General features: G+C 32.5%; 1 protein-coding gene across 1 annotated transcript in view; it reads left to right on the top strand.

Moving 5' to 3' along the window:
- Window positions 1-15437, top strand: part of TMPRSS15 (transmembrane serine protease 15) — a 138461-nt gene that overhangs the window by 20545 nt on the left and 102479 nt on the right. The window contains exon 5 of the mRNA XM_045568726.1: window positions 2440-2484. Within this exon, the coding sequence (XP_045424682.1) occupies window positions 2440-2484 (45 nt within the window). The remainder of the gene's footprint in view (window positions 1-2439; window positions 2485-15437) is intronic.

Raw genomic sequence — 15437 nt, 5'->3', positions numbered from 1 at the left:
ACAGATTCCTCTTTCATGCAGTCTCTTGCTGTATCCTGCATCTCCTGTTCTGTGAGAAGATATTTATTCTTAGTGCTTGCTCTACTTATAGCTTGGTCCCTCTGTCACAGCTGCTGGAGAAGAGACTGTCTATTTTGGATCTTTGCTTTGAATGAACTTAAGACAAATACTGGGCTATTATTAACTAGAACAGGTGGTTTACCTATCAACATATTTACTTTGCACGTCAATCTTATTATATGATGGCTTTAGTACCCACATTTTACAGAAGAGAAGACCAAAGAACAGAATATTTTGGTAAACTGTCTAAAATCACACAGCTATTTAGACTTAGATCAGAGGTTCTGACCTAGACTGTCTGAGCCTAATGTCTGTGGTTATTATACCAGAGTTTGTTTGTTATGGTTTTATCTTTGAAGAATGTCGATTGATTTTTTTCACAGCCATTTTTCTTCAAGAAAGTTGTCTTACTCTCATTATTTTATTTTATTTTTTTTCTTTTTTGAGACAGAGTCTCACTCTGTTGCCAGGGCTAGAGTGAGTGCCATGGCGTCAGCCTAGCTCACAGCAACCTCAGAATCCTGGGCTCAAGCAATCCTTCTGCCTCAGCCTCCCAAGTAGCTGGGACTACAAGCATGTGCCACCATGCCTGGCTAATTTTTTCTGTATATATATTTTAGTTGGCCAGATAATTTCATTCTATTTTTAGTAGAGACTGGGTCTCGCTCTTGCTGAGGCTGGTCTCGAACTCCTGACCTTGAGCGATCCACCCGCCTCGGCCTCCCAGAGTGCTAGGATTACAGGCGTGAGCCACTGCACCTAGCCTTACTCTCATTATTTGAATGTGCATTAGTTTCTGCAGGTCTGTCATGGCAAATAAATTGAAAGAAATGTTGAAACTCGGGTGGGGCAAAGGCAATATATGTAACCTAAACATTTGTATCCCTGTAATACTCTGAAATAAAGAAAAAATTATTTTCATGACTACTACAATTGTACTATTATAGGGAGGAGAGTTTATGGTTTTAAAAATTATGTATTTATTCAATAAAAATATATTTTTGACTTAATTTAGAATTAGCATCACAGATGCAATAAACTATATCAAAACATAAACTCAAGAATATTCTCATTAAGTCAATTACATTTGATCTATTAGACTGTGTTGAAACACTTTTATAACATAATATCAAGATTAACTTCAGGCATGTGAGTTTAATATTCATTTGTACCATCTAAATTTTTAAATTCATAACATTTTAAAAATGGTTAAGAATTTCAGGGCCAGGTGCGATGGCTCAAGCTTGTAATCCTAGCACTCTAGGAGGCTGAGGCAGGAGGATCACTTGAGCTCAGGAGTTTAAGACCAGCCTGAGCAAGAATGAGACTCTGTCTCTACAAAAAATAGAAAAATTAGGGAGGCATAGGGGCATGCACCTGTACCCCAGCTACTCCGGAGGCTCAGGCAAGAGGATTGCTAGAGCTCAGGAGTTTAAGTTTGCAGTGAGCTACGATTATGCCACTGTACTCTACTCAGGGTGACACAGTGAAAATCTGTCTCAAAAAAAAAAAAAAAATGAAACAGTTAAGAAGTTCAGAGATACCTTGGATTTCATATAATACACTGTCAAATGAAACATAGTAAAATTAAAATATCATATTATTCATGAAATATCTTATAAATTTCATTTAATCATCTTCACCAATATTCTACCATATGTCATTCACAAAACTGCTGTAAATCTTACGGGAACAAGACAACACCAAAATGCGGAAATGCTGAAATAAACAACCTAGTTAGGAGAGAATAATATATTTCTTAGCTCACTTAATATCAGTATATTTTGAATAAAACCAAATTCACCATATAAGGGTTTTTCGTGTTTTGATTTCCCTTATCTCCTGCATATGAGACTTACTATATTTTTAAAACTGTTAAGCATGTTAAAGGTTGCAGAAAATATCCAGTTTTTATCTGTTATGTGAAAAATACATTTTACTTAAAGATTGCTTAGTTGCCAGTAGATATTTATTATGTGAAAGATTGTTTGCAATTGATACCTTTCACTTGTGTCAGTACAAAACCACTGGTTCTAAGTATACCAGGATCTAGTGTGTCATGTTACATTACTTGGCTTAAATATAAATTAGTCTATATACTATAATGACGATGAATAAATAGATACTTTTCTTACATGGACACAAAATAAAGCAAACTTTTTCCATAAGTAAATTGTATAGAGAGAATATGCAGCTTCTGAAAATGTATCAAATGCATTACAACCAAATAATGCATAGGAAGATTCAACATTAGAGAAGATAACATGGGAACACTGAAAGATTAGATACCCGCTGAATAAATATTCAAACTGTACTCAGTGTTGTGTATTATGTTTATATTATAAGCACATGTGTCAAATCAACTTTACTTTATTCCAGCATCTTTAGAGACTTCTTCTACAGTGAGCCCTGCAAAAACTTCAGGTCAGTGTTTATAGCATTTTTTAAAATATAAAGTTGTGATCACTGAGGTCCATGACATTACGAAAAGATACATTTTTTTTTCTTGTGGCTGTTAGGTATTTAGTGTTCATACTAAAATAAAAGAAACATGCATATGGTTGCATTACGTAGTTCATAGTATTACAACCTTCATAATTCTAAGTTACTTACGCCAAGGATATACATTTCCAATTTAATTTTAATGCCCCTTTTATATTTTATACTTTACATACATATGTATGCATGATGAGGATGAGGATGATGTGTGTGTAACATCCCCCAAAATGGCTCCAATCTTGAGGTCTTGGAGTAAAATCATGGTATTAGTAAGGTCACTAAGAATGAACTAGTCATTCAACTAAAATATCTTCTCTGGTCCTGCCTTATATTCAAATGGCCTGATTTTGCACATAAACTTTTAAATAAATTCAATACCAGTAATATTGTATTGATCTTCAGTTAGCTTCTCATGATAATATTGCCATTTTTATATTAGTAAAATTGACACCAATAATTACATACATATCGGGAAACAACATTTGCGAAACTATGCATGCCATTCCCAGGAATAATGGATAATTCTTGAATGAAATGGTTGGGGTAGTTTTTGAAAAGCAAAGCAATACATGAATCAGTAATCAAAATGCTTTATAAAACAAGCCATCACAAATATAACACTCATAAAGTTAGGATAAGTCTGTCTCCAGTTAGTTGTATTGAGGTTACAGCAGTGCAATGTATTGAAAAAACAGCCATTATTTCCACATTCCCTTCTCCAGTGTGGAAAAAATACTCATCCAATCTAAAATCACCTTTCAAGGCAAGATGCAAGAGGATCACTTGAGCTCCGGAGTTGCAGTGAGCTATGATTATGCCACTGTACCCTACTCAGGGTGATGGAGTGAAACTATCATTAAAAAAAAAAAAAAAAAGTAAAATAGTTAAAAAGTTCAGAAATACCTTGGATTTTATATAATACACGGTAAAATCCAACATAGTAAAATTAAAATATCATTCTCTTCATGAAATATTTTATAAATTTCCTTTTATCTTCTTCACCAATACTCTACCATATGTCATTCACAAAACTGCTGTAGGTCTTTTAGGAACAAGACAACACAAAAATGCTGCAATGCTGAAATGAACAACCTAGTTAGAAGAGAATAATATACTTCTTACCCAATTGTTATCAGCATATTTTGAATGAAACCAGATTCACTATATAAGGGGTTTTCATGCTTTGCTTTCCTTTTTGCCTTGCATACGTGAGTTACTATATTTTTAAAACTGTTAACCATGTTAAAAGTTGAAGAAAATATCCAGTATTTATCTGTTATGTGGAAAGCACTTTTGGCTTAAAGATTGGTTAGTTCCCAGTAGATATGCATTATGTGAAGGATTGTTTGCAATTGATGCCTTTCACTTGTGTCAGTGCAAAACTAGAGGTTCTAGGTATGCCAGGATCTAGTGTGTCATGTTACATTACTGGGCTTAAATATAAATTAATCTACGTATTATAATGACGATGAATAAAGAAATATTTTTCTTACATGGACACAAAATAAAGCAAACTTTTTCCGTAAGTAAATTGTATAGAGAGAATATGCAGTTTCTGAAAATGTATCAAATGCATTACATCTAAATAATGCATAGGAAGATTCAGCATTAGAGAAGATAACATGGGAACACTGAAGGATTAGATACCCACTGAATAAATATTCAAACTGTACTCAGTGTTGTGTAATATGTTTATATTTTAAGCACATGTGTCAAATCAACTTTCCTTTATTCCAGCACCTTTGGAGACTTCTTCTACAGTTAGCCCTGCAAAAACTTCAGGTCAGTGTTTATAGCATTTTTGAAATTATAAAGTTGTGGTCACCAAGGTCCATGACATTAGGAAAAGATACATTGTTTTTATTCTTGTAGCTCTTAGACATTTAGCATTCATACTGAAATGTAAGAAACATGCATTTTGTTGCATAATGTAGTTCATAGTATTACAACATTCATAATTCTAAGTTATGCCAAGGATATTCATTTTAAATTTAATTTTAATGCCCCTTTTATATTTTATACTTTACATACATATGTATGGATGATGAGGATGAGAATGATGTGTGTGTAACGTCCCCCACAATGGTTCCAATCTTGAGGTCTTGGAGTAAACCCATGGAACTTGTAAGTTCACTAAGAATGAACTAGTCATTCAACTAAAACATCTTCTCTGGTCCTGTCTTACATTCAACGGCCTGATGGTGCACATAAACTTTTAAATAAATTCGATACCAGTAATATTGTATTGATCTTCAATCAACTCCCAATGAAAATATTGCCATTTTTACGTTATTAAAATTGACACCAAATATTACATACACATCGGGAAGCAACTTTTGCAAAACTATACATGCCATTCCCAGGAATAATGGATAATTCTTGAATGAAATGGTTGGGGTAGTTTTTGAAAAGCAGAGCAATACATGAATCAGTAATCAAAATGCTCTATACAACAAGGCATCACAACTATAAAACTTGTAAAGATAGGATAAGTCTGCCTCCAGTTAGTTGTATTTAAGTTACAGCAGTGCAATGTATTGAAAAAACAGTCATTAGTCCCACATTCCCTTCTCCACTGTGGAAAAAATATTCATCGAATCTAAAATCACCTTTCAAGGCAAGATGCAAGAGGATTGCTTGAGCTCTGGAGTTGCAATGAGCTATGACTTTGCCACTGTACTCTACCCAGGGGGACGGAGTGAAACTCTCATTCAAAAACAAAAAAAAAAAAGTAAAACAGTTAAGAAGTTCAGAATTACCTTGTATTTTATATAATACACTGTCAGATACAACAGAGTAAAATTAAAATATCATTCTCTTCGTGAAATATCTTATAAATTTCCTTGTATCTTCTTCACCAATACTCTATCGTATGTCATTCACAAAACTGCTATAGGTCTTATAGGAACAAGACAACACAAAAATGCTGCAATGCTGAAATAAACAACCTAATTAGAAGAGAATCATATACTTCTTACCCACTTACTATCAGTATATTTTGAATGGAACCAAATGGACTATATAAGGGTTTTTCATGCTTTGCTCTCCTTTATATCTTGCACATGTCAGTTACTATATTTTTAAAACTATTATGTATATTAAAGATTGAGGAAAATATCCAATTTTTATCTGTTATGTGGAAAGCACTTTTTACTTAAAGATTACTTTGTTCCCAGTAGATATTTATTATGTGAAGCATTGTTTGCAATTGATGCCTTTCACTTGTGTCAGTGCAAAACTAGAGGTTCTATGTATGCCAGGATCTGGTGTGTCATGTTACATTACTTGGCTTAAATATAAATTAATCTATATATTATAATGATGATGAATAAATAGATATTTTTCTTTCATGGACACAAAATAAAGCAAACTTTTTCCATAAGTAAATTGTATAGAGAGAATATGCAGCTTCTGAAAATGTATCAAATGCATTACAACTAAATAATGCATAGGAAGATTCAACATTAGAGAACATAACATGGGAACTCTGAAGGATTAGATACCCACTGAATAAATATTCAAACTGTACTCAGTGTTATGTAATATGTTTATATTATAAGCACATGTGTCAAATCAACTTTACTTTATTTCAGCATCTTTGGAGACTTCTACAGTGAGCCCTGCAAAAACTTCAGGTCAGTGTTTATAGCACTTTTTAAAATATAAATTTGTGATCACCAAGGTCCATGACATTAAGAGAAGATATATATTTTTTTCTTGTAGCTCTTTCTTAGACATTAGTCTTCATTTTAAAATGTAAGAAACATGCATTTGGTTGCATTGTGTAGTCCATAGTATCACAAAGTTCATAATTCTTACTTACGCAAAGGATATACATTTCCAAGTTAATTTTAATGTCACTTTTATGTTTTAAACTTTACACACATATGTATGGATGATGAGGATGAGGATGATATGTGTGTAATATTCCTCAAAGTGGCTCCAGTCTTGAAGTCTTGCAGTAAAATCACCGCATTTGTAAGATCACTAAGAATGAACTAGTCATTCAACTGAAGTATCCTCTCTGGTCTTGCCTTACGTTAAATGGCCTGATTCTGTGCCTAAACTTTTAAATGAATTCAATAAGGGTAATATTGTATCGATCTTCAATCAGCTCCTCATGATAATATTGCCATTTTTACGTTATTAAAATTGACACCAAATATTACATACATATAGGGAAAGAAGATTTGCAAAACTATACGTTATGCCCAGAAATAATGGATAATTCTTGCATATAATGTTTGGGTAGTTTTTGAAAAGCAAAGCAATACATGATTTATTAATCAAAATGCTTTATAAAACAAGCCATCACAACAATAAAACTCGTAAAGATAGGAGAAGTCTTCCTCCAGTTAGTTGTATTTAGGTTACAGCAGTGCCATGTGTTGAAAAAACAGTCATTCGTCCCACATTCCCTTCTGCAGTGTGGAAAAAATATTCATTGCATCTAAAATCACCTTTCAAGGCAAGACGCAAGAGGATCGCTTGAGCTTTGGAGTTTAAGGTTGCACTGAGCTATGATTATGCTAGTTAATCTACCCAGGGTGACAGAATGAAACTCTGTCTCACAAAAAAAATATAGTTAAGAAGTTCAGAAATACCTTGCATTGTATATAATACGCTGTCAAATAAAACATAATAAAGTTAAAATATCAGTCTCTTCATGAAACATCTTATAAATTTCCTTTTATCTTCCTCACCAATACTCTATCATATGTCATTCACAAAACTGCTGTAGATCTTACAGGAAGAACACAAAACAAAAATCCTGAAATGGTGAAATAAAGAACCTACTTAGAAGGGAATAATATACTTCTTAGCCCACTTACTATGTTATGAATAAAACCAACTTCACCATATAAGGGTTTCTCATGCTTTGATTTCCTTTATATCTTGCACATGTGAGTTACTATAATTTTAAAACTATTAAGCATGTTAAAGGTTGCAGAAAATATCCAGTTTTTATCTGTTATGTGGAAAGCACTATTTACTTAAACATTACTTAGTTCCTCATAGATACTTATTATGTGAAAGATTGTTTGCTATTGATACCTTTCCCATGCGTCCATGCAAAACCACTGGTTCTAAGTATGCCAGGATCTAGTGTGTCATGTTACATTACTTGGCTTAAAGATAAATTAGTCTATATATTATAATGATGATGAATAAATAGATATTTTTCTTTCATGGACACAAAATAAAGCAAACTTTTTCCATAAGTAAATTGTATAGAGAGAATATGCAGTTTCTGAAAATGTATCAAACGCATTACAATTAAATAATGCATAGGAAGATTCAACATTAGAGAAGATAAAATGGGAACACTGAAGGATTAGATACCCACTGAACAAATATTCAAACTGTACTCAGTGTTGTGTATTATGTTTATATTATAAGCACATGTGTCAAATCAACTTTACTTTATTCCAGCATCTTTGGAGACTTCTACAGTGAGCCCTGCAAAAACTTCAGGTCAGTGTTTATAGCATTTTTAAAAACATAACTTTGTGATCATCAAGGTCCATGACATAAGGAAAAGATACATCTTTTTTTCTTGTACCTCTTGGACATTTAGTGTTCATATTAAAATGGAAGAAATATGCATTTGGTTGCATAATGTAGTTCATAGTATTACAAAGTTCGTAATTCTAAGTTACTTATGCCAAGGATATTCATTTTCAATTTAATTTTAATGCCCCTTTTATATTTTATGCTTTTCATACATATGTATGTATGATGAGGATGAGGATGATGTGTGTGTAACATTCCCCCAAAATGGCTCCAATCTTGAGGTCTTGGAGTAAAATTATGGTATTAGTAAGGTCACTAAGAATGAACTAGTCATTCAACTAAAATATCTTCTCTGGTCCTGCCTTACATTCAATGGCCTGATAGTGCACCTAAACTTTTAAATATATTCAATACCGGTAATATTGTATTGATCTTCAATCAGCTCCTCATGATAATATTGCCATTTTTATATTATGAAAATTGACACCAATTATTACATACATGTAGGGAAACAACACTTGTGAAACTATGCATGCCATTCCCAGGAATAATGGATAATTCTTGAATGAAATGGTTGGGGTAGTTTTTGAAAAGCAAAGCAATACATGAATCAGTAATCAAACTGCTTTATAAAACAAGCCATCACAAATATAACAGTCATAAAGTTAGGATAAGTCTGCCTCCAGTTAGTTGTATTTAGGTTACAGCAGTGCAATGTATTGAAAAAACAGTCATTACTCCCACATTTCCTTCTCCAGTGTGGAAAAAATATTCATCCAATCTAAAATCACCTTTCAAGGCAGGATGCAAGAGGATCACTTGAGCTCCGGAGTTGCAGTGAGCTATGATTATGCCACTGTACTCTATCCAGGGGGACGGAGTGAAACTCTCATTCAAAAAAACAATAAAAATAAAACTGTTACGAAGTTCAGAAATACCTTGGATTTTATATAATACACTGTCAGATACAACATAGTAAAATTAAAATATCATTCTCTTCATGAAATATTTTATAAATTTCCTTTTATCTTCTTCACCAATACTCTACCGTATGTCATTCACAAAACTGCTGTAGATCTTATGGGAACAAGACAACACAAAAATGTTGCAATGCTGAAATAAACAACCTAGTTAGAAGAGAATCATATACTTCTTACCCACTTACTATCAGTATATTTCGAATGAATCCAAATTCATTATGTAAGGGTTTTTCATGCTTTGTTCTCCTTTATATCTTGCATATGTGTATTACTATATTTTTAGAACTGTGAAGCATGTTAAAAATTGAAGAAAATATCCAATTTTTATCTGTTATGTGGAAAGTACTTTTTACTTAAAGATTGCTTATTTCCCAGTAGATATTTATTATGTGAAAGATTGTTTGCAATTGATACCTTTCACTTTTGTCAGTGCTATACTGGAGATTCTAGATATGCCAGGATCTAGTGTGTCATGTTACATTACTTGGCTTAAATATAAATTAATCTATATATTATAATGATGATGAATAAGTACATATTTTTCTTACATGGACTCAAAATAAAGCAAACTTTTTCCGTAAGTAGATTGTATAGAGAGAATATGCAGCTTCTGAAAATGTATCAAATGCATTACAACCAAATAATGCATAGGAAGATTCAACATTAGAGAAGATAACATGGGAACACTGAAGGATTAGATACCCACTGAATATATATTGAAACTGTACTCAGTGTTGTGTAATATGTTTATATTTTAAGCACATGTGTCAAATCAACTTTACTTTATTCCAGCATCTTTAGAGACTTCTTCTACAGTGAGCCCTGCAAAAACTTCAGGTCAGTGTATATAGCATTTTTAAAAAAATAACTTTGTGATCATCAAGGTCTATGATATTAGGAAAAGATATCCTTTTTTTCTTGTAGCTCTTTCTTAGAAATTAGTGTTCATATTAAAATGTAAGATACATGCATTTGGTTGCATAATATAGTTCATAGTATTACAAAGTTCGTACTTCTTAATTACTTTTTCCAAGGATATACATTTCCAATTTCATTTTAATGTTCTCTTTATATTTTATACTTTAAATACATATGTATGTATGATGAGGATGAGGATTATGTGTGTGTAACATCCCCCAAAATGGCTCCAATCCTGAGGTCTTGGAGTAAAATCATGGTATTTGTAAGGTCACTAAGAATGAACTAGTCATTCAACTAAAATATCTTCTCCGGTCCACCTTACATTCAAGGGCCTGATTGTGCGCATGAATTTTTAAATATATTCGATACCGATAATATTGTATTGATCTTCAATCAGCTCCTGATGATAATATTGCCATTTTTATATTATTAAAATTGACACCAAATATTACACACATATCGGGAAGCAACGTTTGCGAAACTATACATGCCGTTCCCAGGAATAATGGATAATTCTTGAATGAAATGGTTGGGGTAGTTTTTGAAAAGCAGAGCAATACATGAATCAGTAATCAAAATGCTCCATACAACAAGGCATCACAACTCTAAAACTCGTAAAGCTAGGATAAGTCTGTCTCCAGTTAGTTGTATTTAGGTTACAGCAGTGCAGTGTATTGGGAAAACAGTCATTACTCCCACATTCCCTTCTCCAGTGTGGAAAAAATATTCATCCAATCTAAAATCACCTTTCAAGGCAAGATGCAAGAGGATCGCTTGAGCTCCGGAGTTGCAGTGAGCTATGATTTTGCTACTGTACTCAACCCAGGGGGAAAGAGTGAAATTCTCATTCAAAAAAAAAAAAAAAGTAAAACAGTTAAGAAGTTCAGAAATACCTTGCATTTTATATAATACACTGCCAGATACACAACATAGTAAAATAAAATATGATTCTCTTCATGAAATATCTTATAAATTTCCTTGTATCTTCTTCACCAATACTCTATCATATGTCATTCACAAAACTGCTGTAGGTCTTTTAGGAACAAGACAACACAAAAATGCTGCAATGCTGAAATAAAGAACCTAATTAGAAGAGAATCATATACTTGTTACCCACTTACTATCAGTATATTTTGAAAGAAACCAAGTTCACTATAAAAGGATTTTTCATGCTTTGCTCTCCTTTATATCTTGCATGTGTGAGTTAGTATATTTTTTGAAACTGTTAAGCATGTTAAAGTTTGAGGAAAATATCCAGTTTTTATCTGTTATGTGGAAAGCAATTTTTACTTAAACATTACTTAGTTCCCAATAGATATTTATTATATGTGAAAGATTGTTTGCAATTGATACCTTTCACTTGTGTCAGTGCAAAACTAGAGGTTCTAGGTATGCCAGGATCTAGTGTGTCATGTTATATTACTTGGCTTAAATATACATTAGTCTATATACTGTAATGACGATGAATAAATAGATATTTTTCTTACATGGACACAGAATAAAGCAAACTTTTTACACAAGTAAATTGTATAGAGAAAATATGCAGCTTCTGAAAATGTATCAAATGCATTACAACCAAATAATGCATAGGAAGATTCAACATTAGAGAAGATAACATGGGAACACTGAAGGATTAGATACCCACTGAGTAAACATTCAAACTGTACTCAGTGTTGTGTAATATGTTTGTATTATAAGCACATGTGTCAAATCAACTTTACTTTATTCCAGCATCTTTGAAGACTTCTACAGTGAGCCCTGCAAAAACTTCAGGTCAGTGTTTATAGCATTTTTTAAAATATAAAGCTGTGATCACCAAGGTCCATGACATTAGGAAAAGATATATATTTTTTTTCTTGTAGCTCTTTCTTAGACATTAGTCTTCATTTTAAAATGTAAGAAACATGTGTTTGGTTGCATTATGTATTTCATAGTATCACAAAGTTCATAATTCGTAGTTACTTACACCAAGGATATACATTTCCAAGTTAATTTTAATGTCCCTTTTATGTTTTAAACTTTACAAACATAGGTATGTATGATGAGGATGAGGAGGATGAGGATGATATGTGTGTAATATCCCTCAAAATGGCTCCAATCTTGAAGTCTTGCAGTAAAATCACGGCATTTGTAAGGTCACTAAGAATGAACTAGTCATTCAACTAAAGTATCCTCTCTGGTCTTGCCTTACGTTAAATGGCCTGATTCTGTGCCTAAAATTTTAAATGAATTCAGTAAGGGTAATTATTGTATCGATCTTCAATCAGCTCCTCATGATAATATTGCCATTTTTATATTATTAAAATTGACACCAAATATTATATATAGAGAGAGAAAGAAGATTTGCCAAACTATACATGTTATGCCCAGAAATAATGGATAATTCTTGCATATAATGTTTGGGTAGTGTTTGAAAAGCAGAGCAATACATGAATCAGTAATCAAAATGCTTTATAAAACAAGCCATCACAACTATAAAACTCGTAAAGATAGGATAAGTCTGCCTCCAGTTAGTTGTATTTAGGTTACAGCAGTGCCATGTGTTGAAAAAACAGTCATTACTCCCACATTCCCTTCTCCCGTGTGGAAAAAATATTCATCCAATCTAATATATCCTTTCAAGGCAGGATGCAAGAGGATCGCTTGAGCTCCGGAGTTGCAGTGAGCTATGATTTTGCCACTGTACTCTACCCAGGGTGACAGAGTGAAACTCTCATTCAAAAAAAAAAAAAAAGTAAAACAGTTAAGAAGTTCAGAAATACCTTGGATTTTATATGATACACTGTCAGATACAACACAGTAAAATTAAAATATCATTCTCTTCGTGAAATATCTTGTAAATTTCCTTGTATCTTCTTCACCAATACTCTAGCATATGTCATTCACAAAACTGCTATAGGTCTTATAGGAACAAGACAACACAAAAATGCTGCAATGCTGAAATAAACAACCTAGTTAGAAGAGAATCATATACTTCTTACCCACTTACTATCAGTATATTTTGAATGAAACCAAATACACTATATAGGGGTTTTTCATGCTTTGCTCTGCTTTATATCTTGCACATGTCAGTTACTATATTTTTAAAACTATTAAGCATATTAAAGATTGAGGAAAATATCCAATTTTTATCTGTTATGTGGAAAGCACTTTTTACTTAAAGATTACTTAGTTCCTGGTAGATACTTATTATGTGAAAGGTTGTTTGCAATTGATAACCTTTCACATGTGTCCATGCAAAACCACTGGTTCTAAGTATGGCAGGATCTAGTGTGTCATGTTACATTACTTGGCTTAAAAATAAATTAATCTACATATTATAATGATGATGAATAAATAGATATTTTTCTTTCATGGACACAAAATAAAGCAAACTTTTTCCATAAGTAAATTGTATAGAGAGAATATGCAGCTTCTGAAAATTTATCAAATGCATTACAACCAAATAATGCACAGGAAGATTCAACATTAGAGAAGATAACATGGGAACACTGAAGGATTAGATACCCACTAAACAAACATTCAAACTGTACTCAGTGTTGTGTAATATGTTTATATTTTAAGCACATGTGTCAAATCAACTTTACTGTATTCCAGCATCTTTAGAGACTTCTTCTACAGTGAGCCCTGCAAAAACTTCAGGTCAGTGTTTATAACATTTTTAAAAATATAACTTTGTGATCATCAAGGTCCATGACATAAGGAAAAGATACATTTTTTTTTTCTTGTAGCTCTTAGACATTTAGTGTTCATATTAAAATGGAAGAAACATGTATTTGGTTGCATAATGTAGTTCATAGTATTACAAAGTTCGTAATTCTAACTTACTTACGCTAAGGATATTCATTTTCAATTTCATTTTAATGCCCCTTTATATTTTATGCTTTTCATACATATGTATGTATGATGAGGATGAGGATGACGTGTGTGTAACAGTCCCCCAAAATGGCTCCAATCTTGAGGTCTTGGAGTAAAATCATGGTATCTGTAAGGTCACTAAGAATGAACTAGTCATTCAACTAAAATATCTTCTCCGGTCCTGCCTTACATTCAACGGCCTGATTGTGGCATAAACTTTTAAATATATTTGATACCGGTAATATTGTATTAATCTTCAATCAGCTCCGAATGGTAATATTGCCATTTTTATATTATTGAAATTGACACCAAATATTACATACATATCGGGAAGCAACTTTTGCGAAACTATACATGCCATTCCCAGGAATAATGGATAATTCTTGCATGAAATGGTTGGGGTAGTTTTTGAAAAGCAGAGCAATACATGAATCAGTAATCAAAATGCTTTATAAAACAAGGCATCACAACTGTAAAACTTGTAAAACTAGGATAAGTCTGCCTCCAGTTAGGTTACAGGAGTGCAGTGTATTGAAAAAACAGCCATTACTCCCACATTCCCTTCTCCAGTGTGGAAAAAATATTCATCGAATCTATAATCACCTTTCAAGGCAAGATGCAAGAGGATCGCTTGAGCTCTGGAGTTGCAGTGAGCTATGATTTTGCCACCTTACTCTACCCAGGGGGACAGAATGAAACTCTCATTCAAAAAAAAAAAAAGTAAAACAGTTAAGAAGTTCAGAAATACCTTGCATTTTATATAATACACTGCCAGATACACAACATAGTAAAATAAAATATGATTCTCTTCATGAAATATCTTATAAATTTCCTTGTATCTTCTTCACCAATACTCTATCATATGTCATTCACAAAACTGCTGTAGGTCTTTTAGGAACAAGACAACACAAAAATGCTGCAATGCTGAAATAAACAACCTAATTAGAAGAGAATCATATACTTGTTAGCCCACTTACTATCAGTATATTTTGAATGAAACCAAGTTCACTATAAAAGGATTTTTCATGCTTTGCTCTCCTTTATATCTTGCATGTGTGAGTTAGTATATTTTTTGAAACTGTTAAGCATGTTAAAGTTTGAGGAAAATATCCAGTTTTTATCTGTTATGTGGAAAGCAATTTTTACTTAAACATTACTTAGTTCCCAATAGATATTTATTATATGTGAAAGATTGTTTGCAATTGATACCTTTCACTTGTGTCAGTGCAAAACTAGAGGTTCTAGGTATGCCAGGATCTAGTGTGTCATGTTATATTACTTGGCTTAAATATACATTAGTCTGTATACTGTAATGACGATGAATAAATAGATATTTTTCTTACATGGACACAGAATAAAGCAAACTTTTTACACAAGTAAATTGTATAGAGAAAATATGCAGCTTCTGAAAATGTATCAAATGCATTACAACCAAATAATGCATAGGAAGATTCAACATTAGAGAAGATAACACGAGAACACTGAAGGATTAGATACCCACTGAGTAAACATTCAAACTGTACTCAGTGTTGTGTAATATGTTTGTATTATAAGCACATGTGTCAAATCAACTTTACTTTATTCCAGCATCTTTGAAGACTTCTA

Source organism: Lemur catta, chromosome 1, assembly GCF_020740605.2.
Source record: "Lemur catta isolate mLemCat1 chromosome 1, mLemCat1.pri, whole genome shotgun sequence".
Classification (NCBI taxonomy): domain Eukaryota; kingdom Metazoa; phylum Chordata; class Mammalia; order Primates; family Lemuridae; genus Lemur; species Lemur catta.
This window is presented reverse-complemented; position numbering and strand designations above follow the sequence as displayed.